The sequence below is a fragment of the Abrus precatorius genome, unplaced genomic scaffold (assembly GCF_003935025.1).
Source record: "Abrus precatorius isolate BTA unplaced genomic scaffold, Abrus_2018 Scaffold11, whole genome shotgun sequence".
Taxonomy (NCBI): Eukaryota; Viridiplantae; Streptophyta; class Magnoliopsida; order Fabales; family Fabaceae; genus Abrus; species Abrus precatorius.
The window spans coordinates 20,757,208-20,785,087 of record NW_020874303.1 but is presented as its reverse complement, the minus strand read 5'-3'; the positions used below and the strand labels follow the sequence as shown (position 1 = coordinate 20,785,087).

Sequence of the window (27,880 nt, the reverse complement as noted above, 5' to 3'; positions counted from 1 at the left end):
AGTTCAAAATTATAAGTTAATACTCGTTATTAAGTTTTGCTATCATTCTAATTCACAAATGTACAGTCAAATATGAGCCCTCAATCGTGGATAAAGGGTATCTGAATTTTATAGGTAGAATATTTGGGCAGTTATAACACGAGCCGTTGATTTCGTCACGGCCTGAAAATGACGGTTGATTTGTAAGATTCTGCACTTGCCGCAAAATTAAAGTGGGCACTGAGCATGCTCGTGCCAAGGATAATAAATCAAAGATGCTTGTCGCCTTGTTCTAATTTAAATTACGATAGCCCCTCTTAAAGCAATTGATAACTCAACTTTGTCATTTAATAAATAAACATATACAAAGATTTCCCATTATAAGCTATTCATTTTAATTGTTATAATTAAATTCAAATAATTGATAATAAGAATAAATTAATAATTTTTCTACACTTTTTATATTTTTAACATAATAATTATAACTTATAAAAATATTCATATATATATATATATATATATATATATATATGTGTGTGTGGACATATAATAAAAGTTAATATATAATAATTTTTATAAAAAAGTTAATATGTTAATAATATTAAATTATTATTTTGATAAAAAATTATTTATTAATTCTTATTATTTATCTTTACATTTATATCAGCATAAATAATTTAATATATACAAATTTTATTATACCTTTCAATATATACTAAAAAATTATATATAATAAAAATCATATAGAAAAATTATTAACACATCAAATTCTATACACATATCTATAATGTATATTTAAGGATGTATAATAAATTTTATTCAAATTTTACTATATCTAATTTGTTAATGATGTTAAATATTAAAATTTTAATAAAATTTAAAAATATATAATGAACAGTTACATATATTAGTTTTTATTAAAATTAAAAAAATTAATAAATGTTATATTTAAAATAAAAATATCACTTATAAATTTTTTATTATTTATCTGTAAATGGATATTTAAATGAATAATGTTGTATTAAAAGTATAAAATTGAATGCTACTAATATATAAAATTTTAAATATTTTTACTATATATCTTTAAATATATATTAAAAGTAATATAAACAGTTCTTATTTTATTATGATTACTTAATTTAAAAAGTGAGGAATGATGATGCTTTCGTCTCTTCTTTACACTCATTGTCATCTACATTATTATTTATTATTGTTGTCATGCTAATGCTAGCAGCGTCCCCACACATCCCAGCCTACCATTTTAGTTATTGTTTTTTTATAAACAATATATTACTATTAGATAATAATAAAACATATTTATTATTTTATGATTATATATGTTTTAAATTGTATTAAAAGTTGAATATTTAAAAATATTACGCAACTGTTTTTCAACGATTAAACCTTTTTCACAAGACCACAACAAACGAAACGAGAACAGTAATAAATATTTCAAATCAACTTCAATCTTTCTGTCCTAATCAATCATTTGGGGAACTTGTTTTTTCCTCAAACTTTCCCAAGCATTGCAATTCACAGTTAGTACCATAAATAAACCATGAAAGAACTTCTTAAAACACCAAATATGCAGGGAAATCATTTCTACCACAAACAGTACTTTTCTTCTAGTTCATTCAATAAACAATCAATGCATACAAAGAGGGTTGGATATAATAAAAAAAAACTAACAAATGACTCTTCATGAAATTTGCCAAGAAGAATAAAATAAATCATTTTTTGGACTCATTTAACTTATTATAATTAATTTTTTCTTGAAAATAACCTATAAATAAAGGAGTACCCTCCATTATAGATAAAAATAAAAGATTCGATGGCATTATTGTTATTACCCCAAATGCAACGGGCATAAAGTAATTACATACGAAAGTGTTGCCTACAAAACCCTCTCTTTCTCTCTCTCTCACGGACAGACACACACAACAACATAGAAAAACCAACCATAACAGAACGGAACCAACAATGAGAACTCAACGGCAACACCATCTCCTCCTTTCCCTCCTCATCTTCGCAACCGCATTCTCACACTTTTCCGCCACCGAAAACTCCGGCGCAATTACCGCCGGAGACGACGGCGACACCGATTTCATCCTCAGGAATTGCAACACCACGCTCTACCCCGACGTCTGCTTCAAATCCCTCTCTCGCTACGCCAATGCGGTCCAACAGAACCCCCGCCAGCTCGCTCGCGTCGCCATCTCCGTGTGCCTCTCGAAGGTCCACCGCACCGCCTCCTACATCACCAACCTCACGCGCGAGGCCGACTACAGCAGCAACTCACGCGCCTCCATGGCGCTGCACGACTGCTTCTCAAACCTCGGTGACGCCGTGGACGAAATCCGCGGCTCGCTGAAACAGATGCGCCAGATAGGAGCGGCCGGCGCGGGCTCCGGCTCGTTCCTCTTCCAGATGAGCAACGTGCAGACGTGGATGAGCGCCGCGCTCACCGACGAAGAGACTTGTACGGACGGGTTCCAGGACGTAGCGGATTGTCCCGTGAAAACGGATGTATGTGATCGCGTCACCAACGTGAAGCAGTTCACCAGCATTGCCTTGGCGCTCGTGAATACATATGCCAACAAGGGACCTTAAGTTTACCATGATACGTGTTATCGTTACTTACCGTCCGATTTAATTACTTTCGAGTTTGAGGTGAAGAAAAAGGTTAAAGAATAGGTTTTATTATTACTGCAAAGCAGAAACAAAAAAAAAAGGTCTAGTGTGTGTGGCATGTGAATCCTTTTTTGTATGTAAATTTTGGTTAATTGCTGAAGGGTCACGCTAGATAAAAAAGTGAAGAAACACATCACTTTGTGTGACAGAAAGGAGAGTGTAGATACATGTTTGAAAATGCAAAAAAAAAAAAAAGAAGAAGAAGAAAAACACAAGAAAAAAAGTGAAAGTAGTGTGTGGAGTAAATAAACTAGTGTTTTGTGTCGTGGATTAATGTTTTTAACAAGGATAAAACTTTTAGGTTTGTGTTATATTCATATTATCTATATAATTTTAGGATTACAGTTTAATCTCCTCTGATTGGTTTTGTTAACTTTTGTTTAACTCGGTTATTAGTTAATTTGTTGAAGTTAGCGACTTTCAATCTTTGGGCCAACAATAGTCATAACACTGATCACTTTACATCTTCAGCAGTGAAACGCTGTTCTAGTTTTTTAACCAAAAAGTACGCCATTCTTTTCGAAGCGTAAAAGTTGTTGAGGAAGATTTTGCATATCTCTTAACAAATACTGCTGGTTATTCTTGAGATTGGTTGTTCTCAACTCGCTCCTATTCCTTGACTTTGCTGCAATAATAGTTTGTTCAAAAAGTAGTCGAGATTGGTGGAGTAGTAACAGAGCATGGACAAGCTATCCTCCTCGTCCTTCTTGATTACGACTTCAAGAAATATTAGTGACGCATTTCGTTAATTTTATTTTATTTTTATCATTACTTAAATACTCGTGTTGCTGCTATCAATAACGTCAGTTTAAGTCATTTACTCAGCATATAATTTTATCCGATAATTAAAATGAGCAAATATTCACTAATGCTCAAAAAACATTAATTAAATAATTAAGAAAATCAAAAACCATCTTTATATAATTTTTAATTTTTTTATATTGATTTTTAATTAGTACCTTTAACAAGACTCGTAAAAATAACAATTTAATTACTAATATTCCGTTTTAATCCCATGCTTACTAAGAATCATTTTTTTACCAAGGAAGAATTATGCATTTACCAATCATTTCGGACGGAAAAAAAAATACAGAGTAACTCATGGCCAATGATGCCTAGACGTTAAGTATTGTTTTACTTTACCTAATAAGTTATGTAGCGGTTTAAAGTTTGACTAAAGTTAATAAAGGTCAAACGGTTATAGAAACAGAAGGTTATCTTAAATCTAATTATTATTCATATCATTGTTAAAATTTATAAGGATCTTCCTTGCAGAACTGTTTAACCTTCCTTTAAAAAAAAAGGGTTTAATCAAACAAGCCGTGAAACTATGACAAGTTAAAACTGTTTTCATGCTTTGGACCCTGAAAAAGCATGCTTTCATGTCGTGTGAAAGGAACTGCTGTGCCTATTCAATATTAAGACAAAAACATGAGATGATCACATGCATAGTTCAAGTTCAATGCCAAGCTAACAACGAAGCCAATTATCATTGAACTTTGTCACATGGCACAAAGATATTGTGTAAGTTTCTGTTTGACGTAGATTCAACTTATGATTTACAAATGAGAGACTATTGATTTAAATTTTTGTTTAAATTTTCTTTTAAAACTTAAATTATAAAATTCAAAACAATTTTATGAACATGCAAAAATCATCAGAAGTTAATTACAATTATTAAAAAATACACTAAAATTGTTGATTTTGTACTCAGTTACCTTCTTCTTCTTTTTTGCCACTTTATTATAATAATAATTATTTCATATTTATTATAATAATTATTATCACCTCATTATTATTATTATTTATACATATAATAATGTTTTATTTTCATTTTAATTCCATGAGAATATTATTTAAAATTTAGAACTATAATTAAAATATCAATATCGGATGAGTTTTGGTTGCAAGTTATTAATTTGTCTAGCTGTAGAATAGCAATCATACAAATTGCTCTTATGATATTTTCTTCAATCAAATAATGGGATAACATGATTCAGTACGCAAGTTTTATGACCTGATCCGAAGGGTCCACAGCAATCTTTATCAGTAGGATTCCACTATTTTTCACAAAAACTGCAGGGCCATGATTGATCTTCATGATTATGTTCCCATGCACGAATATTTCCCTTTTCCACTCCATTGTGATGTTTATAAAACATAATTATTTTAATCCCTCTTTCAATCAACTAATACTAAAAACACATTGCATGAAGATATGAATGAGACAGGCTACCTTTAGTTATAACTTTTTGTTTGATGAGAAAGAATACTTGTCTAATCAACATCAACCTATAAATAGAGAATCCATTTGACTCTAATTGTACATATCATAGTATGTAATGTCATTACGTGCAAACAAAATGTTATTCTTGATAAAAGGTATCGAGAATTCGTTTATGGCGTAAAGATAACTTATAGCTTCATTAACAGCTAATAGTTCATCAACTATCTACTAAATACAAAATAAAGTAATTTGTAATTTTTAAAAGTTAATTATTCAAATATTCCTTAAAGATGTGTTTAGTTTTTAAAAGTTAATTAGTAATATTTTTAATATATTTTTTATCTTTTAATTTTTTTAAAACAATCGATCTTTCATCTAACTAAAATTTATGTACACATGTTAATCTAATTAAAATCTTCACAATAATACTATTTTTTATTTGCTTTATTGTATTTTTTATCTAAATATATTTTATATTTAAAATATATATGATAAAAAATTTATTTTTTATAATTAATTAATTGATGATAAATAAAAAACAATATCTTAATATTATATGAATATACTATTAATATTTTTTAAATTATTAATATAAATTAATTGATTGCAAAATTATTTTATTGAATAATTTTAATTCTATAATTTTTTTAGTGAAATCTATAAATTATTTATAAAACTATAATTTTTGAGCTACAAATTAACGACTATTAACTAACTTCACAAATAAAATCTACAAACCCAGTAAATTTCATCAATCAAAGCCTACATCTACGTGTCACCTACACAGCCGTTTAAACTCAAAGTGCACCGAAGATATTCAGATAATCATACCTTGTTTCTGGTAATATAGCAGTTCAGTAACTCGAACTCGATAGAGTATTGATGACTCACGTAACCTCCGTAATTGTTCTTTCCATTCATTTTATTTTAGAAAGTTGCACTACTATATGAATTGACTAATTATTTAAAGGTTTGGAAAACTTAGGATACTGGTTAGAAAATTCAAAATAATTTTTTATTAAATTGTATTAAAATTATGGGATATATATTTATTTATTTATTTATTTTTCTGTATCAGCACGTTCATTAATCTTTCCCTTAAAAAAATAAATGTATAGTTTTTAACTTTATCACTCTGTTGCATTGTTTTAAAAAATAATACAATGTTTATCTATTAATAATCGATGATTGTTGTTTTTATTAAATATTTGTAGTGTAAATTTACCACTCTATTGTATATGTTATCACTTATACTTCTCGCATTTCTTGGTCAACACTAACATAATAAATTTGTTGTTTTTTTTTATATAAATTAATGTGTTATTTGATAATAATTTTTTTTAACTTGTGTAATATTGTAAATGATAAAAATTTAATAGTAAATTTATTAAAAATTAAATAATTTAATATTATTTAATATATTAATAATATTAAATATTATCATTTTTTATAAAAATATATTTTATATAATTTTTTATCCTATGCAATCCTACACATGTTAGTTGCAATTTTTTATAGGATACAAAGTTTGTAGTGCTCTTAGGTGATATTTTTATGGAAAAGCAACTGTCCTTTCTTATTTTTACATATATAAGTTAGTCTTTTTTTTTTGTATTTTCATAAAGATAAAGATTCTGTCTTCCCCCTTTTCTCTTTTATATGTAGTTTTTTATGGTTCAGCTTTAGTTTAGGGGCAGCACATTCTGGGAAGGGAAGGAAATTAATTTTGAGCTAGCTAATTATTGAGTTAGCTAGAAAGCTTAATCAAGCTTTTGTTGCTTGATTATTGGTGCAGGATGAGTGTGGTCAACTTGAGACCCAATTATTTAAGGGCATATCCTTCCCTGAAACAAGCATAAATAAATTTTATAAGATGCAATGTGTTTTAGTGTTACAACTAAATTATGTAATAGTTTCATTATTTAAACATAAAGAATTTATATTTTATGCATGTTGTACATAATTCTTTTTATATTTCCTATTCACTTTTTTCCTCTTTTTCAAGTATACATGTATATAAAAAAGTACTCTAAGAACCAATAAGGACAACAGAAGTTATCTCATTTTAGATGTATAAGAATTTTATTTATTTATTTATTTTATTATTTAAGAAATATTTTTCAATTTCTATATATTAAATTTAAATCGATGTTCTTAAGAGTGAAGACTTTTGATTAAATTGTATACTCTTATGCATGACCTTCTTACTAGGGCGAGGAAGAGCGAATTGAAGTTAGTTTTCATTAAAATAATTTCACTCATAGAGCTAAACGATTAGTTTTTCTTATGCATGTTTGAAAAAAATTCAAATTGACTCCATACTTGACAAAAAATAAGCCTACTAACAGTTAAACTCATTATCTATTTTGATAATAACTCTTAAATTTAGATACAAAGAAACATAGCTGGACTGTATAAAAATGTGAATGCAAAAAACATGAGATGTGAATGTCCTTAAAAGTTGAAATCACGTTAACCCATGAATGTCTCTCACGTGATGAAATCCACCATTGAAATCGATCAAACTACATGAAAGAGAAATAAGATCATATGATATGACAGAAAAGTTATCATTTAAGAGTTAATATTTAAAAATTATTTGATAACTTAATTAAATAACTATATTAAATAAAATAATATATATACAAATACATGTGAATACAAAAATTGGAAACTGTGAATGCAATGAAAATGAGATGAAAATGGTGCATGAAATAGCTGAGAGCGACACGAGTAGACGAGGTTGGGGAATTGTTTGGCTTATTTTTATGAATGGTTTTGGAGTTGTTGTTGGAGACAGAAGCAACCCGTGAAATGAAAAGACTTGAAGCTAAGCAGATACCAGGTGAGAGTGAGACAAAGAGTTAGCCACGTGATCACTATTTAGCATAAAAACAACATACAAAAACGACACTTACCATTGTTTATCTCGTGGCTCACCACCTTATATATCATATGGACCTTACTTATGGTCCCCAAATAAAAACCTTTCAATAATAATATTCTGTTGGTTTCTATTTACACACATCAATTCTCAAACTCAAGTTTCAGCCATCTCTAACACATAAACAATCAGATGCTGCGAAATTCATTTTTATGGAATTTATTTTAAAATTGTTATATTTCTACTTAAATATTAAAATACCATATTTAATTTTATAATTTGAAAGCCATCTATAACAATACAATATCTCTCTCGCAATTAATAAAGTTATAATAAGTCTTTTTTTTTTTTAAATTAAACTATGCTAAAACTAAACATTAAGGTTTAATATAATGTTAATTAGTTACAAAATCGAAGTAACGGCTGCATTTCTCTTAATGGGTCTAAGTTCGGTTCACGGATGTGTCGAAACTGTCCTTATCATTTGCTATCAGCTATCGCATTGATGTAACATATTTTAATCATTAGACTCTGGTCAATTTCGTTTTTTTAATAAGAATGTTTTGTATGTTACCCTGTCTTATTTTCATTAGGACAGAAATTTGAAGAAACTAATCAAAATTGATGCTTTTATTTGATAAAACTGAATACTAATAATTATTAGTGCATTTTTTTTTCATTTTTTATTTGCTCAATTTTGGTTTAAAAGAAAAATGAAATTTGTATAATCTGGGGCACAATTTTCTCCAATGTGTAAGTTACTAAGTTTTGCATTCCTAATCCGAACACCATGCAACAAACTATGGACAGTGTCGATAATATTATTAAATAGATTTTTATTTGATTATTGATTTTTTGAGATCCCTGATTTCTGATTAATAATGTAAAGAAATGACACTCAAATGCGTGAATACATAGAATTGAAGAAATTACTTTAAATTTGATAATTGTGACGATAGGTCCCTAACTATCCATACTTGTAATCTTTTATTATAAATTTAAGTCTTTATTTTAAAATATGATAAGTTTTTATTAGGTTATATTTTAATGTAACTATATGTCTTTTTTTTTTGTGATACAAAAATTTAGTTACCAATTTAAATAACTTTTTTTTATCTTGACTTGTTTAATTAAAAGAAAGTTTTAATTTGCACAACTATTTAAATTAATACTCAAATATTTTCCATCAACATTAGACGTGATGCAAATATTTATAAATTATTACAGAAAGAATCAATACCGGAGAGAGCAATTTAGTTATTTGAATTTCATTAACAAACAAATTTAAATTAAAAAATCTAATGCAAATAAGAGAATATAAGAAGTGAAAACATGTAAATAATTAATTTATCTCAGTTTAATCGCAGTGTGTGACCCATGTCTACTACTTAAGCAATGACTTTAATTTTTGTAATGACAATATTTCGTTTATCAAGAACACCAATGAATCTTCTTTTACTCTAAATAAAAGTACAGCATAAAGTGATCCTTAAGACACCATAAAAACCTTTTTCCTAGGAAGTACGAACTTTCAAGAGTTATATAGAGTACAAATTGTTACAAAGATTAAACTATTTTTATAGTTTGCTCCATTTCATCTCATTGATTGCTCACGAGTGACTCTTTTTTTTTTTAATCCACCATTTTCCATTGACTTTTGCTAGTAGTTAATATCAGGGTTTGAAAAATCAGCCACTTTTCCATTGGATGTACAACTCTAAATACTAAGTAAAATTCGTAATATTTTCAACACTTTTTTGGTACTTGTTCAAATGCTTCTTTTTGTGTGTGTGGATGATTTGTCAAATTGCTTATTGTAGTTACAAAATTTCATTGTTCTAATAAAACATACTTAAGTTTGACATCTTAAATGTTGGAGTGTAATTTCTTTCATTAATAAAGTTTTATCTAATTAGAATAAAGTAGAAAAAATAATCTTCACTACAATTTCTTCCACTATTGTAGTCCAAATGTTTATACCAATATATAACTAAGGAATGTATTTCAAACGTTTACCAAATCAATTTTAAAAGCCAAATATGACCCATTTATGAACATCCATTTTCAAAGGATCTAACACAAATTAACCACAATTAATAAGGTAATTAAATATATAATCTATTCAAATTTGCAACAAAAAAAAAACACATGTTTAAAGATATAACAATAATAATAAAGCCGAAAGAATGGAAGTGTGTTGGTGATGAAAAATACTATGAAAGTTTATTGAGAATTGCAAGGTTGTTGTGGTCATTTAAATTTCAGCCCAAAACTTTGTTTTGTTTGTCTTATGGGCTTATCGAATTTATTATTTACTAGAAAAAATACAATACAGCCCTTTTTGGTCTAAAAAATAACCCATCTCAACATAAATGACTTGGACCACACTTAATTGCGGTAGCCGGCCCAACATAAAACATACAAAGATTCATTCTAATCATCCACGACTAGTGCCAAAAACAATATGAGGGTAAAAGTTCCACATTGGTATTTTGAACGGAGCGAAATATTGTCAAACTTCAACGTTTATATTATTTAATAAATTTTTATAAAATAAAATATTAATAAATCTATTTTTAACTAACTGATATTGATCAGATAGCAGATATTACATTTTTATAATATAAATATATTTATAAATGTTAAAGTTATGTAAAAATTTAATAAAATAATAATTAACTTGACAAATATTATATTTCAATCAATTCACAAGTCAATTGCAGCTTTGATAGCACCTAGCAAAAGCTCAGGTGTCCTGTAACAGAGTTACAACAAGGCTAATTAATGGCTGTTTTTTTAGAAGAATCACACACTGTTGTAAGATAATCTTCAATTTTAAGATCATAAATTGTCATGATGTAACACACCCCTACTAAGGCAGTATTCTAGCCAAGAAGGCTGCATGCAACATTTGATATGCAAAGCCAACAAATCAATAATTTAATATCAAGTAGCTATGACCTTATTTGCTAAACAAGTTATAATATCACTAATGCCTTTTAACATGCATGATATGTACTTGTGACTCAGTGAACTTCACACCATGCGTAACTATTAATCCAACAAGATTATGCTCCATGTATTAAAAATCAAGGTATAAATTGGTGGATGTTTTAAAGTTACTATATCTTCAAACTTCGTGACACTAGAATAGTTAAGTTGACGGAAAATATAAATTTCTTTTACCATGAAACTGACACTTTCAGCGTCTGTGTAGAAAATCTAACCTTTTATAAGGTTACAGTTTTACTGGTCTCAAGGTCACGGATTTTGTGTACACTGCTATAAAAGCTCCTTGTCCAATCTTGTCTTTTTTTGCCATATTGTGGTAATTTAAAAAAAAAATATCGATATAAGGTTTCAACGAAATAAATTCCCTACCTAGGATATAGAATGCCAGGTGACATCAGAATCGTCCTATTTTTGGACGACATTAGAAAAGGAAAAAAAATTTAAGTAATTAAAAACTGATCAACGGTTAGAGAATAAACAACACACGTGTCGTACTCTTAAAGAATCATTTGGATCTGAACTAATTCCGGTGTCGAGTGGGTCAGAGACGATAGTCAGCTGATTGGTCTACACATTTGACCGTTTAGAGGCGCATGTTTCCTTTCTTCTTCTTCTTTACTCCATTTATCTTTCCATATTTCATCTTTAGCAGATTCATTTGAAAAAAAAAATACAGCATTGTTAAAATTTGTTGACATCTAGATACATTATAAAAGATAAAATAATAATAATGTGAATATATTTTATTTTTAAATATAATATTTATTTAGATTTTATGTATATAACTTTGAAATGGGGCTGTAGGTAAACGATTTGTGGGTGAGGATGTGAAGTGCTAGTGAAGAAAAGGATTCGAATCTTCATAAGAAACCAGGCTGCGGAGGTCCACAAATCTCCTTGTTTTTAAATATTAATGATACTAATTTATATATTTGTAACAATTAAAATTTTAGATAAATTTTATTAGAAATTATATAATATAATTTATATTATTTATAATTAGTTTATTTAAAAATGTATTAAATTAAAATTATAGTAAGTAAATGATATTTAATAATTATAAAATAATAAGACAAATTTTTATAGTAATAAATTGAAAATTAAAAGGAAAGAAAATTAGCTATAATTTTATGGTTCAGAAAAAAAATAAAAAACATGATAGTGAAAAAAAATTATATATGAAATGCAATAAAAATAATAAATAATTAATGTAGGATAAATAATAATTTTTATATATTGATGGTAGATTAAGATAAAAAAAAACATTTGTGAAAAAAAATTAGATGTAGTAAAAATAATATTCAGTTTTTGAAAAAAATTAAATAGAATTTCTTTATTAAAATTATTGATAACAAACAACATATACAATTATATTATAGAATAGAAAAAAATAATAATAATGATAAACAGATTTAAAGTATTATATTCATTAAAAATTTAATTATAAAATATAAGAATTTTGTCTTCAAATTTATTTAAAACATTACATATTGAAAATAAATTTTATAATTTAAGAAATAAAAATATTATTAAATAAGAATAATGAAATTAAAAAAAAATAATTTTATTATTTAATATTAAGAATTACATAAATAAATTAAGGGTGATAAAATTATATATTTATTTTAAAAAGTTATTAATTTTAATGTAATTGTAAATTTTGAAAAAAAACAATATAAAAAGTTCTTCATTAATTAATTGAAAATTTTATTAAATTTTTTATAATTTATTTATAATAGTTATTTAGTACATGAAAGTATGCTTTATGAAATTTGAGTAATTAAATTTCTTGTGATGTATTATAATTATAAAATTATTTTTAAAAGTTGTTGAATTCTTAATAAATAAAAAATTTATTTTGTATTAAAAAAATTTGGGTTAATTTGAATATTTGAAATTGTTATAGTTAAATAATTGTAATAATAATTAGGTACTAATGAATAATAAAATGATAATATTCAATATAATTTTTAATCTATTAATTTTAATGTATATAGTTTTAATTTAACTTGACAAATTTTATGTCAGATAATATCATCTTCATTGCGGAGTAGAGTTTTAAATCATGACCTGAAAGATGGTTCATTATTGAAGTATCAATCTATTCATGTATTTGAGCATATTTGGAATGAACATGACCACCTAATTTTGAAGGTGAGGAGGAGTCACTTCATACTGACTGGCATAAAGGGGTTCCAGTAAAAATACTTCCTCATCTCCAAGGGTATCCACTATTGTGATTGACATACTTCATAACATATATTGTTGCCTTTGACTTCATTACAAAAAAAGTTTGATATTTTCTCATGTCAAATAGTTGTCCAATATATAATGCATCTCCTTTCTTCCATGATTGTTAGTCATTCAATTGAAGCAAATTTAATTCTTGATTGGGGTATTCCCAATTAATATGAGTATAATGTGGAGTTATATTCTAAAAAAGTAATGTAATTTATGCATTACAACAATTCATCCATGAAATTTACACCTTTATTAACGATTTATATATTACTGCATATATAATTTATGAAAATCTATTTTTTAAATAACGATCTAAAATCATATCTCCATATTATTGTTGTGTTGAGGTAACTCCTACAATATCTTTGATATTGATCATTAAATTAAAATTATAATCTAAATCAGTATCGTAAACATTATTTAATGAAATATCTGTTTCATCTTCATCTATGGATCCTACATTATAAATTTATATTATTAATAGTATTTTGCAACATCAATTTTAAATTATTAAAATCATATTACCTTCTCTTATTAAGTAATCATCGTCATCGCTTATATGAATATGTTAGAGTGATAAATTTACTTCTAACAGATGTGTCACAAAAGAAGGTGTTTGACTAACTGCAACGTCCACATATATCTCAACTACATTCCTATGATGTGATTTTTGACACGTACTTAGCATGCAATTTATGTTTTCATCATCATATACATCTAAAGTTATATAGTACCAACATTTTGTCCCAACTAAAATTCGTGAAATTAATTTAGAAATTACATGACTACTAGACAATTTCAATTTTGTATGAATCTTCTTTTTAAACATCTCAAGTGTAATTTCAGGTTCTATCTTAATCATTTTTTTTTCTTCAAAAGTTATACCATCATTTCCTTCGTATATTTTACCATTTGAATATAATATAACAACAATTTCATTCATTTTGCATTCAAAATAATTGGTCATCATAATAATTAATTTATAATATAACAAATTTATATTTAAAAATTAATTTACAATTACACATATTTAAATATTTAATTTTTAACATTATATTTTATATTTATTATTTTCAAACATAACAAAAAAATTATTTACAACATTAACACCTAAAATATTATCAATTTTCTAAATAAAAAATATTATTTAAAATAAAAAATTCTTAATACCCAATGAAATCAAAATATATATAATTCATAATGCTTAAACCTAAACTGATTAGAAAATTTTCCTTCAAGCTTCACAGTTACTATTCCTCTTCTAATTGCACGATAGTTGTGATAAATTTCTGTATTTATATACCTCTAAATTTGGACAAAAGGATGTATCAAATTTTTACCCAGCAGTTACATAAATATCGGGCCCAATTGGACGACTTTGGAGTCGTCCCTGACATGGACGCTAAAAAAGTCATCCTTGACATGGACACTAACAAAATTGTCTTAGATATGGACGATTATAGTTTATGGAGTGACACGTGTCAACATCTCGTTAGTGTCAACTAGTAATGGATGATACTCTCATAACATGTCACGTCATCACCTGTGTCGTCTCTTTTTTTAGATGACTTTACTGTCAAGTAGACATGACTTTATTGTCACTTAGACTAGTCACGTCGTTAGTGTCAACTAGTACTGGAATAATTTTTCCAAATAGAAAATTTGTTTTAAAGAAATCCTATATTGATAATTTTTTTAAAAAAATTATTCCAATAAGGGAAAAAACCCTCCAATCTTCACATAAAACACTCATTTGAATGTGAATTAACTAAAAACATATTGAAATAAAAGGGTTCCAAATTGAAAGTGATATTAGAAACTAACTTGGTCTAATTTTTTTGAGAGAGTCTGCCCATCGTGGCACCCACCCTTTGATGGCTTCTGCTGCCACTGAAAAATAACCATGATGGCCACGCAGCATCAACATGTTCTCCTCCACAATGTGACACGCTAAGAAACTCATTAGTGGCTTTCTTTCACCAACACAAGTTCTCATTGTCATGCATTTCTTGTGCTGTTTTTTTTTTTTGTGGCAGCATCTAAATGGTTGTTTTTATCCTTTGATGGTACTTGGTTAGACCCCCTAATTACTTGTGAGCATGCCTTATTCAAATCCGGCACTGAACCATTAACGCTACCGCCATCTAACTCAGCAGTTGAGTAATTCCTATAATCAAGTAGCCATCTATCGTGAAAACTTGTGTTGAGTACCCTTTTTTATGAACAAAGACATCGTAAAACTCGAAAATCCACCTCATGAAAGCTGAAAAATTTGAAAATCAAGCGCTCTCTCTATAAATGAATACCATTGGATTTAACCAATGACTCCCGCCGTATGAAAGCAATACTCTAACCACTGAGTTAAGTAGGTCATTTATCACCTCAAATAGAAAAAAAAATATATATATAATCACAGAAGAGCAACACAGAAGCTTTAATTTCATCAACGTTAATTAAATTTATTTATTTTACCGAATTAACTATAATTAATCAATTTTAAAATTTTAGGGACCATAGAAATTACCCCAGAGCATCAGCATCTTGAGCCGTGAAACCCCGACGTTGCCATATGAGGGTGTTTCTACGATTACTTGCTTGATATTTCTGTTCGTTTTCAGGTGAGGTGGTTCAGAAAGGGACCTCCTCTAACTTCCACTGTTCATCTTTCTTTCCTTTTTTCATTCATTATTCTCAATAGCTACACGTGTTCCTATTAGCGTGAATTTTCACCAAATTTTAATATTTTTTTTATGAATTCATGATTTTTAATTTTTTTGAATCTGTTTCCCTACCAAGTCCGAATCTTTTGTTTAGGTTCTGAATAGTGAAGGGGTCTTCGAGGATATTTCCTTGCTGGGTGGCTATCCATTATCCGTGTTTTTATTTTTCGCAATAAAAACATGTCTCTGTTCCTTAAAGCTTTGCCACAAGGCCGTCTTTTGTCTTTCTCTGCAGGGTTTCCAATACCATTCCATTGTCACTTTCCAGAACCAGAACTGTGTTTTCTGTTTCCGCTTCAACATCACCTTCAATACAACCATCTTCTTCTGCTTCTGAAACACTCACTTTCAGTGCTAAACTACCTTGACCCCTCAAAGAATCTCATGAATGGGTTAACAGAACTGCATTTGTGGTGAGTTGTCTTCGAATGATGTGGGAAAAAGGGTCCAACTTTGTGGGGTGGGTTGCTCTTCACAGGGTCCATGATGGCCTAACATTTCTTAATTTTAGAGACCATACTGGCATTGTTCAGGTACTTGGCTATACCAAATAGTTTACTACTTTACTTGATGTCATTGATTTCAAAGAAGCATTTTGTATTATCAATGCTGCTATTGTAGTTTTCAGTTATGCAAACTATTGTTATTATAGTGTTCTTCATGCATTTTCTACTTTACTTTCACTTTTGTTCGTAATTTTACTTGGTGTGGATTCTAATTAAGCTAGAATTTCAGGTTACAACCCTTCCAGATGAATTTCTAGATGCCCATTCTGCTATCAATGACGTGAGGCTTGAGTACGTGGCTGCCATTGAAGGTGTTGTCAGGTCTCGGCCAAATGAGTCAATCAACAAGAAGATGAAAACAGGCCTCATAGAGGTATATATCATTAATAAAGGAGAGTTTCATTTGCTATTGGATTGACAATGATTTGTTTGTCTGAAGGTTTTATTGTATATATGAAAGCTCTGTATTTATTTATTTATTTATTTTTCCAATTCTTCTCCACGTTCTTGCTTGTTTGTCTGTGAAGAAACATGCTTTGTACTCAAACAATTGGTGTTTGGACTCTGAAGATGTGCTTCATTTATTTATTTATATCCACCAAAATTTTATATATGTGTTGCAGATTGCTGCAAGTAGAGTTCAAGTGCTAAATTCTGTAAATTCAAAGTTGCCATTCTTAGTTACTACAGCAGATGATGCAAAAGACTCTCTTAAAGAGGAAATCCGTTTGAGGCAGTAGCCATCAAGTTGCTTGATGCCTACAATTGCTTATTTATATTTAAATTGCTTTGTTTCTCATAGAAGTTGGTTATTATGATGTTGAAATCTTATTGATTTACGTGTCAATCTGGAGGGAAAATAGCTTCTATTCTTTAATTTGCCCAAGTCACACACCGATTTACTTTTTTCTGATCTTAGGTTTTCTTGGATTTTTCCTATTAATTCTGTGATCTATATTTGCATGTTAAAGAGTTGTTTATTTAGTAAATTGCATATTTGACTTATTATTAGGTTTTGTTCAGAAGGAAAAAATTTGTGCTTGACCTATCATATTTTCTTTCATGATATCTGTTCTCAATTGTTTCATGTATGCTTATGGGATATCTATTGCTTATAATTCTTGTTTGCAGGTATCGATGTCTTGATCTGAGGCGACAGCAAATGAATTTCAACATATTGCTGCGGCATAAAGTGGTTAAACTCATGCGAAGATATCTAGAAGATGAACATGGTTTTGTGGAGGTACTATCCTGTGAGTTCATTTAAGTTATTTTCTTTCTTCAGTGGGTAGTTGTGTCTCGCCCTTCCCTGTTACTCACTTTGGTGGTTGGTATTTGATATCCTCTGTTGATTTTACCTTTTTTGGGTCATAAGATAGATTGAAACTCCAATACTGTCAAGATCCACGCCTGAAGGTGCCCGAGATTATTTAGTTCCATCAAGAATCCAGGTATTCAGATTTTTCAGCTTCTTCCATGAGATTATTATATTTTACTTTGATACTCAAGATTGTAGCTAAAAGACAATGATCTTGAAATTTATCTAATATATCTCAGACCATTTATTTAATTTGATATTTTAAATGATTTGAGTTTCTCCTTATCAGTAATAATGACATCCAATTTGGATAACCTTGCATTAGATTTCTCTGAATATTTTGGTTAGCCATTTTTTTCCTGGTTTAATATATGTTCCAATTACAATTTGTAATTGCAACATTTACAATAGAGTAAAGAAGTCAATACAGCAGACCTTAAACATATTGGTCTTGTCTAAAGTGCAGTGGGGAAAATTCAATTTAGCTTTTGTAGGACCAATCAAGTTGTTCTTTCTATTGTTCTGTCATAAAATATAAATTACAATGTTGAATTCAACAGCTAATGCCATTTATCGTCCCAACTCCGAAAGTGATTTCCTCTACCTAAATGGATCACAGAGTCTATAATCTTATGCATGCATAACAGTAGCTGCACCATTGATCCTTTACCTTGTACATACACCTAAAAAGCATCATCCTGGTATATTTATCTGTTAGCTCTGAGACATGGGTGCATCAGATATGTAGCCTTTTTCATTTGAATTTGAGTATGAGCTAGGTAGGGTTCACTGCAACTCTGGTTTGGCTCCTGTATGGCTTGAAACCAACTGACCGCATTCTGCCTTATCTTTCCTCCATTCTACCCAGTTCCGTCTCCCTCTTAACTGTCATGCTAGCCATGAAAAGCACATCCACTCTATCTTGTCTCTCATCCTCACACAATGGCAGAGCAATCTCAGTGGCAACACATGGCAGTGATTATGTGACTGCAAAGCACCTCCCTGTTTGCTGAGAGATGATGCAGCATAGGAATGCAAAGTGGTGCTCTTACTGGCTTTGCTCTTCATGGTTTACTGTCTGAATGCCAAACAGGCGAACACCCACTTAAAAGAATTACTTCCCTTCATAATTTGTGATACCTTAAACTTTTTAAAACTGTCATGTCCCATTGCTGTGTCTGTACCCATATCCTTGCCACATAGTCTATATTTTGGTAATGTAAACTGATTTCAAAACAATTATAATTTTTTTATCTTTTTTTTTTTTTTTTTTGCATCAGATAATTGATATTATGTTTTTGTTGATTCACTATCACATGAATTATGAAGCCAGGTACATTCTATGCCTTGCTTCAAAGTCCTCCGCTATTTAAACAAATGCTATGGGTTGCTGGTTCTGATAAATATTATCAGATAGCAAGGTAATATTTTCATTTTACGTTTGAGTCTTTATTTGTATCCTGGCTTCTTTTTGGGAGGATACATTATTGTCCCCCATGCAGTGCTTATTCCTTTTTCTCTCTAATATTATTTCCCTATAAGAAAAATGCATTTGGTTTCGGTGACTTTCATAAACTAAGAATATAGAGTGCTTGTTTTATAACCTATGCCAAACAAAATTAAAATAATGATGCAAGTGAATTTTCTTTTTTTGAGTATAAAAAGCAATTTACTTTTCACCAGATGTTTTCGTGATGAAGATTTAAGAGCTGACAGACAACCTGAGTTCACCCAACTAGATATGGAAATGGCATTTACTCCTTTGGAGGATATGTTGACTCTTAATGAAGAATTGATCAGAAAGGTCAGTTTATACCATTTGTAATCAAATCTATTTAACAGGTGTTAAAATGCATTATTTTCATTATTTTAGAATATATGCTCATTATTTAAGCGCTGGTTGGTTTAGAAGAAAACAAGAAGAAAGAAAAAGAGGGTAAAGAAAATGATAGAGAAGCTCATTTTCTCTTGTTTGGTTTATCATAGAAAAGTGAAGGGAAAGAAAATTGTGGGAATGGTCCCACCTTCAACATTTTTTTCTCTCTATACCAAAGAAAATTCCTTGGCAACTATGAATAAAGGAATGTTCCTAACTCCTGCCTTGTCTCAAGCCGTGCAATGTAACTTGAACACCAAAACCAAATAAAGTCATCATCACCTTTCAGTCCTGGATGATCTAAATGAACTCCAAATAGAATGTGACTAACATAAGGTCAGATCTCTGATTGACATTTATAATCTATTTTTACATCATAATAACCATTTTTTATTTGTTTGTACCATATGCAATTGGTGGACCGCTACATTCAAAAATTGATTATATTAGTAGGTAAATTGATTTTCCTTAGTTTGCTTGTAATTATAATCAGAATCATGACCAATTTTTAAATTGTATAATAAATTTTTTGAACTTTTTATTGTAGAAGTTGCAGAGAAAATGGGTGTCATTTATCAAGTTATGGTTGTGTTTCTTCTCTCATCTTCTCCAAACAAACAAGAAAATTACCATTTTTCTTTATCCTCTTTCTTTCCCAACCAAACAAGATCACAAATTTCATTTTTTTTTTCCTCTTTACTTTCTCTTCTCTTTATTTTCTTTCCTCTCATTTGCCATGCAATATGTTAGTGTAAGTAGGAAGCATTTGTTGCAGGTTTTTCTTGAAATGTGGAGTTGACCCTTTTCCCAGGCTTACATATGCTGAAGCAATGAGTAGATATGGTTCAGATCGGCCAAATACCAGATTTGATCTTGAGTTGAAAGGTGTAATGATCTTTCTTTCACCTCCTCCATAGCACTTGTATAATTTCTAGTGAATGATAGTTTTTTTGAAGATCCTATATTAGAGTAATGCTAACAACATACTTTTTAGCACACTTTCTAACATACTCTTTGTAACATACTTTTTACTATTGGTTAAAATTTATTGAAAACTATAAAAATTTATGTGAGTCTCACTCTTAAATTAATGTTTCTCTTTTATACTTTTTCAGTTTTCAATAAAATTTAATCAATAGTGAAGAGTGTGTTATAGAGTATGTTAGAAAGTGTGTTGTTAGCATTTCTCTCCTCTGTTATGTGTTCATAGTCTCTTTTAATTGATATACCTTGCTCTATTTCTGTGTTAAAAATCATTGTCATTTGGTGCCTTGATTTGTATTGCAGTAGGTACCTATATCTGTTTGTTAAGGAATCTTACTGAAAAACAACCTTTCCTGTGCCGCAGGTATCTGACATTTTCTCAGGATCTTCCTTCAAGGTTTTCTCTGATTCCTTGGGAGAGTGGGGGAGTTATTAAAAAAGTACTCAAATTCAGCTCTGAAGAAAGGTGATATTTACAATGAAGCACTCAAATCTGGTGCGATGGGTTTACCTTTTCTCAAGATCTTGGATGATGGTAAAGGATGGATTTTCTATTAACAATATTTATTTTATGATATTGAGAGACATATTTATTATATTTCATTGTCTATTGTGCAAACCTTTGATTTTAGGGAATATTGAGGGAATTTCTGCTTTAGTATCAAGTATGGATCCTACAATTAGAGAGAATTTGTTAAGGCGATGGTCTGCTGGACCAAGTGATCTCATCCTATTTGCAGTGGGTCATCACGCGTCTGTAAATAAAACTTTGGATCGTCTTAGAGTTTATGTAGCTCATGACTTAGGTTTGATTGACCATGTAAGTTGGCGATTGGCTTTTTAGAGAAAAAGAAATGCTCCTCTTTCTCTACTATTTCCTTTTCTAATATTATTTGGTTATTTTTGTAATTTTGTTTGAGTTTTAGGGCAGGCATTCAATTTTGTGGATTACTGATTTTCCAATGTTTGAGTGGAATGATTCAGAGCAGAGACTTGAGGTCTGTTCTGCTCTTAATACTCCCAACACTATTTCTCAATATAATAAATTGTCTGGTTTTAAAATTGTATGATTGTTCTTTGTCATTATAATTATCTTTGCCGTGCCCTTTTTCTTTGAATTTATGTCAACGTGTGAATTGGAAAATTTCCCTTCATCAAGCCCCAAACGTTATTCAATTTCATCTGTTTGGGGGGGGTGGGGTTGAAGCTCGATATTTTGATCTCGAGAGAACAAGATATGTCCTAGTAAAGTGTTTGGGTATGATAAATCATATTCTGGTTATCTTTATTTTTATCCTTGACATTACTCCTAATTATGGTCTAATGCAGGCTCTTCATCATCCTTTCACTGCACCAAATCCTGAAGACATGAATGACCTTGCATCTGCTCGTGCCTTGGCTTATGACATGGTTTACAATGGGGTGGAGGTAATAGGGATTCATTTCTGATTTCTTTCCTCTCTCTGTAAGCTGTAAGGCATATGATTTTACTTCTGATGTCTGTATTAATAACTTGATGTTAATTTGTGCCTGTTTTCTGTTAGATTGGTGGAGGAAGTCTTAGAATTTATAAACATAATATACAACAAAAGGTTTTGGAGATTGTTGGAATCTCAATGGAACAGGTTATGAAGCATCAATCTGAAATCATAACTAAGATTCTAATGCTTAGTTATCTTTTTAATTTATTTAGTATCTTTTTATTTTTCTGAAATGTTTCAATGTAGGCCAGACAAATTTATAATTATGTATGGTTTATTGTTTTTCTCTGTCCCTTTCACTATGTGAATAGATGATGAATTTGAATGGCCTTAATTATTTTAGTTACCATCCTGATAAGTCAAAATTGTAGAAAAAACATACGCCTATTACAATTTTACAAAAGGCTTTCCAAAACGGTAGAAATCTTAATGAACAAGAAAACTAAACAGAATTTTTTATGTATGCTTTAGGGATTATATGTCATATGGGATGGGACAGTTGATTCATAAGATCTTGAATTAGAGTACTTGTGCCAAGAGGGCTCTTTTGGGGTTAACATGGCATGCATAGTGATGGGAACTTTCAAGGAATTGGGTAAAATAAAAGTTTTGAATCAAATTGAACAGAAATGAGGAAGAATTTCCTCCAAGTGTTTTCCCTTTCTTACAACTGAGCATGGTTAGAAACTTGAGAGAACCACAAAAAAGTTAGCCGTTGTAGTTGGAGAGCCCAAAGCCTTATTAACCTCACACTAGTATCCCATACTTCTAATGTAGGACTCAAGTCCCATACCTTGCAATTGAATCCTAATAGAGCATTTGCCTAATAGTCTCTGAATACAATTTCTTGACCCTTTCTACCATCTCCTATTTATTTAATTGGGTCTCCCCTAACAAACTAATTGTGTTTCCCCTAAATAACTACTCCTCTATCCTAACTCATTGTGCTCAATCTTTTGGGGCTAGCATCAGTGTGCACCAGTTGAAAACAATAGGAAAACACAAGGTTAATGAGAAAATTAAAAGTTCGGTTGATGTTTTGAAAAGTGTGGATTAAGTTTGAAAGCTTCGGTATGGACTTGTACTAATGCCACGAGTTTACTTGTATAAATCTCCTTATTTTATGTTGTGATAAGTATCTTTATGCAAAGTGCAGTTTCTCTGCATCTGTGACACATTTGATCTTACCAGTTAATTCTGGAACTGGAAATAGGTGCTGAACACTTTATATATGTGGTGGTACCTTGAAGACATTTCAAGTGCTTTCAATGACATGAATTATGTAATGTAATTTATTGCAGGCTGAAGTGAAGTTTGGTTACCTTCTTGAAGCGCTTGACATGGGGGCTCCACCACATGGTATGCAGATTTGTAACCTAAAATGATTTATAGCTGAAGCCCTTAATTCTCTGTTGTGTTTAGAAACTGAAAAGCATCTGGCTAGAGTAGCACTGGTTGTGCCCAATCACCCAACCATTTATGAAAAGTCAAATTTCCTTTTTTTTTTTTGAAGTAATGGTTAATAATAGCAGTGAACCAAATTGCATGGGTTGTTCATGAAATGCAATTGTGGTCGTCTATTTGGTTTAGATTTTGGTAGCATTGATTTTAAAAAATTTGATTCGTGTTTGGGAATGATTTTAAAAGTGAGTTTAGAAGAATTGATTGTTTGGATGGTAAAGTATAATTGCTTTTGAAATATGAATATAGGGCCCGTTTATTCAAGATTATTTCCTGAAAAAAGTACCGTTTTAAAAAATTAATTACTTTTCATTTCATTTAGTTGCTGATTAAGATTATGAAAAACAGATGTTGAAATGAATCCGATTCTAGCTTTTTTTGGAGAAGCTATTTTTATAGCTCCTAGAAAAAGGGTTGAGTTATAACTACCTATTAAAGTAAAAAGTACTTTTTATAATTGTACCAAACAAAAATAGCTTCTCGTTTTTATTAAATCTTTACAAATAAAATACTTTTTATACATTCTTAAAATCACTTTTTTTTTTCAAAAGTTGAAACAAATGGAATATAAATTTAGATATAATTTTGGAGGGTTATGTAGTTACAATTTGATGAGACACACTATGAAGGAAGCATTGGGGCAAGGGGCACCAACTGTTTCTCAATAAGATAAAAATTGTGGACTTCATTGATAATTGTTGTATATCAAATGTAGGAGGCATAGCTTGTGGGTTGGACAGATTGGTTATGTTACTAGCGGGGGCTAATTCCATCAGGGATGTCCTTGCCTTTCCAAAAACAACCACTGCACAGTGTGCCCTCACAAGATCACCATCTGAAGTGGATCCCCAGCAGCTGAAAGATCTGTCAATTTCAACATAGATAGATTTTCATCTCTTCATAGTTATCTTTGACTCCACACCCATTTTTGCATTGTGCTTTGGAATGTTTTTTTATGTCAAGTTAGAGGAGTTTTGATTAATTCAATGTGTATTATGGTTGTATTCTTGGACTTTCTACTTTACTAATAGTCACATTTTTTGAGCTAAACCAATTTATAGAGATTATCTGAAGTGCAATTGGATGTGGTTACAATTTTATCCTGCTGTTATTTTACTCTGAGTAAACTACGTATATCATTTCATGAATGAAACTCATTACAATGTGACAGAACAAATAAGCTACACTTATAAAGTAGAATCTCTGATGTTAATTGCTAGTACAGGAGATAGTTATTATTTCTTATAGTATTATTTGACTTGCAGATTTTGTTACACATCTTCGTTAGAATTATTAGAGTAGATATATTTTGTATGACTAACACGCTTTCAGGACTAGATCGCAATATGGTGATACCTTTTCTCCAACTCCCATCAAAACTCATATTAACAGGGCTAATTTATAAACATATTCCCAATGTATAATTTAATTTAACGAGTAATAATATACAATCAAAATTATTTGCCATATTTTTTATCGGTACATGTTAAGATTTGTAAAAATATATTAGCAAAGATGATTATTTATCATAATTGTTATCAGTATTTGTTAAAATATAGGAAAAAAATGGTTACTTAATATTCTTTTTATTGAATATTATGTCCTACGAACTAGATTCAACCATCAATTTATAGATGGCAGGTTATGCGACAAGCCTTATATTACGTGAAACTTTCCTCTCCATCATGTGAACAACAAATGGATGTTCTTTTGGTAATTCTTCTAGGAAAAATAAATTGTATTTCTTTTTTTTTTTTAAAAAAAACAGAGATTTCGATTATATTTGATAAACAATTTAAATGGGGTAGACTAAGAAAAATTAAGAAGCATAAAATACTGTTTCATTCCATTTTATTATTCTAAACACTGCCTTTATGTTAAATATTACAGATTAAATTACAAAAGTTAAGAAGTCTAAATAGTGATAATTACAAACTCAAAAGCTTAGCGCCTTTCATGTAGACTCGACACGCGTTCGATTGTCACAGATTGTGACACAACACATGCTATGTCTTAATACACCCACATACAAAAGAAACATATTAGGGGAGAGCAAGATAATTTGTATGAAGAAATAATACAACTAACTAAAAAAGTCTAAATCATCGATGTATATTTGTATGATTAGAATCGAATTTTCTTACCTTTTCAGATACATTTCCTACACACACATATATGTGCAAATACAAGATAAGACTTGATTAAATAATGTCAGTGTTAAGGTTACCAAAATTACATTTATAACATTTTTTTATCGATATTTATTTTTTTAATTCAATTGTTAAATTAAAATTCTCATTAACTAGGTTAAATTTACAAAATTTCATAGGATTAAAAATTAACCAATACTTTATCACTCTATTTTATTTTAATATATGATATATTATTCAAAATATAAATAAATACCTATTACTAACTTACATATTAATAAATATCTAAATTATAAAATTTTATTTACATAATTATTATGATAATATTAAATAAATCCATTGTTGAATATTATTAATAAAAAAATTAGATGTGAGACATGCACATTATCTGCCTTTCTACGTAGTTATTGGATTGTGTTGATGAGTGGATTATCACAGATTATAGGTACTTCAAATACGAAGCAGAAATGAATAGCTTTGACAACACCAAGTTATTAGTGGTCTAATGAGTAGTCACCAAAATAACTATGTCACATAATTATTTTGTATTCAAAATGATGCATTAGCTACATATAAATTGTCATCTAATTTGAATAAATTTTTCATTTTGTATTTATAAGGGAATAAATGAAGAAATAAATGACAATTTTTTTTTAGAAAGAGTCAAGTACATAAGTTAATTCTAATTTTTGAAAAAAATGTAATTTATTTTCTTGTTTATAAATAATTATTAAAAGATTTATGAAAATGGGCCAATAGAGATTAGGTCCACGAAAATGACTAGAATTTTCAATGTGATTATCCTTTCCACTTTGTAATTAAACCCTAATGGATTTGGATTTTCTTGTGTTTGTGATTGAAAGTTAAACATGGGATATAATTATTATGCATGTATACCGTACCCTGTTCTAAGAAAGTTACTATTATATTATTGTAAGCGTCTCTTAAATGAAACAAAACTTAAGCTTTGATATGGGTGATCAGGCATTAGCTGATAACAAGGACATTCATTTTCGAGCATCCATTAAATTTGATCACGTTCATTCAACATGGTATGCTTTAGGAATATTGATGCCTCTGTATGGCCTATAAAGTGCCCTATAGGAAAGAGAGGCATCAACAAATAAAGGGCTATGCCTATGCCAGCATGGAATATAGCAATACGATAATTTAGAAGATAAAGTCAATTTTGAGGTTTTGTTAGCAAGTCATAATCATTCTTTGCCATCTTTATTTGAGCCTTTGTTGCCACATTCCATAGTTGATAAATAATTTAAAAGATTGATGCCTAGCGTAAACTTTGCTTACTCCAGGACAACGGCAATTATTTGATCTGATAGGTCCATTAACATAACCTCATAGAAATAATGTAACTAATAAAATAGAATGGTTGATAAAGTACAAGAATTTTTCTCCACTTTATGAAGGTACATATCATGATTGCTTCAAAATCTCATGTAAGGATACCGCTCGTGTATGTAGTAGGTTTGCTCTAATTTCTTATAAATTTTAATTGAGCTAAGGTTATTCCTAAACTAAGTTCAGCACAGTAGAGTCGACAAGAAACATAAATTAAAACCTTTCCCGATGTTGAAGAACATCAGCATAAGTCCTAATAAATAGATGAAACATAAAGTTTTCAATATCCAGCAGTTGTTCGGAAGATGTTGTACCCATATGGTCTGAAATCTGATAGGTACCAGAATTTTTAAGTAGATGCCCCATTGCCGAGACTTTTCAATGCATCAAAGTACAATAGGGTATTTTGATTAATTTTTTTTTAAAAATAAGTACTTAAGCAATTTTTTGGAAGGTTTATTTATAAACGAGTCTTTGAAAATAATCCTTGTCAAACATATGATGAATTGCTAATCTTTTTAAAAGGCATGCGCTCAACTTCCCAATTAATAACGTTGCTTGAGAATAATAAATTGCAGCTAAGTGTTCACTTCACACAAATTGTCGTTAAATGATTATTGTGATTAGTAAGTGATTGATTTAGGAGGTATGTATTTAATTTTTTAAGGTATCAAATTCAAATTTTGTATGCAGAGTCCGTCTATGGTTTAAAAGAATGACTATTGTAAATAGAAAAATAACATGTAATTGACGTATTAAATGATGGTAAATTGATAATCAAGTACTTTTTTTTGAAATAGAAATTGAAAAATCACGTGCATTGCTTTTGAAAGATAATAGGAACGAAGGCACCTTTTGAAGCCTGAAGAGTTAAATTATAAAATTTTAAAACTAGTTTATGAAAATTAATTTAATCAAATTGTACGGATAAAATGTGTGGCCAAGGTTGCTTCCCCGTTGGTTCACAACTTTTCATAATGCCTTTGCCTTG

The 27,880-nt window shown here is 29.4% G+C and overlaps 1 protein-coding gene and 1 pseudogene across 1 annotated transcript; both read left to right on the top strand.

Annotated features, from left to right (window-relative positions):
• The first annotated feature begins 1,912 nt into the window (after positions 1 to 1,912).
• On the top strand, positions 1,913 to 3,125 carry LOC113853749 (pectinesterase inhibitor 7). Its single transcript, XM_027484338.1, has one exon. It carries the CDS (start codon positions 1,960 to 1,962, stop codon positions 2,587 to 2,589), a length of 630 nt encoding a protein of 209 aa, XP_027340139.1. The 5' UTR covers positions 1,913 to 1,959; the 3' UTR covers positions 2,590 to 3,125.
• Positions 3,126 to 7,669: 4,544 nt separating this feature from the next.
• Positions 7,670 to 24,369, top strand: LOC113855805 (annotated as a pseudogene).
• The last annotated feature ends 3,511 nt before the right edge of the window (positions 24,370 to 27,880 follow it).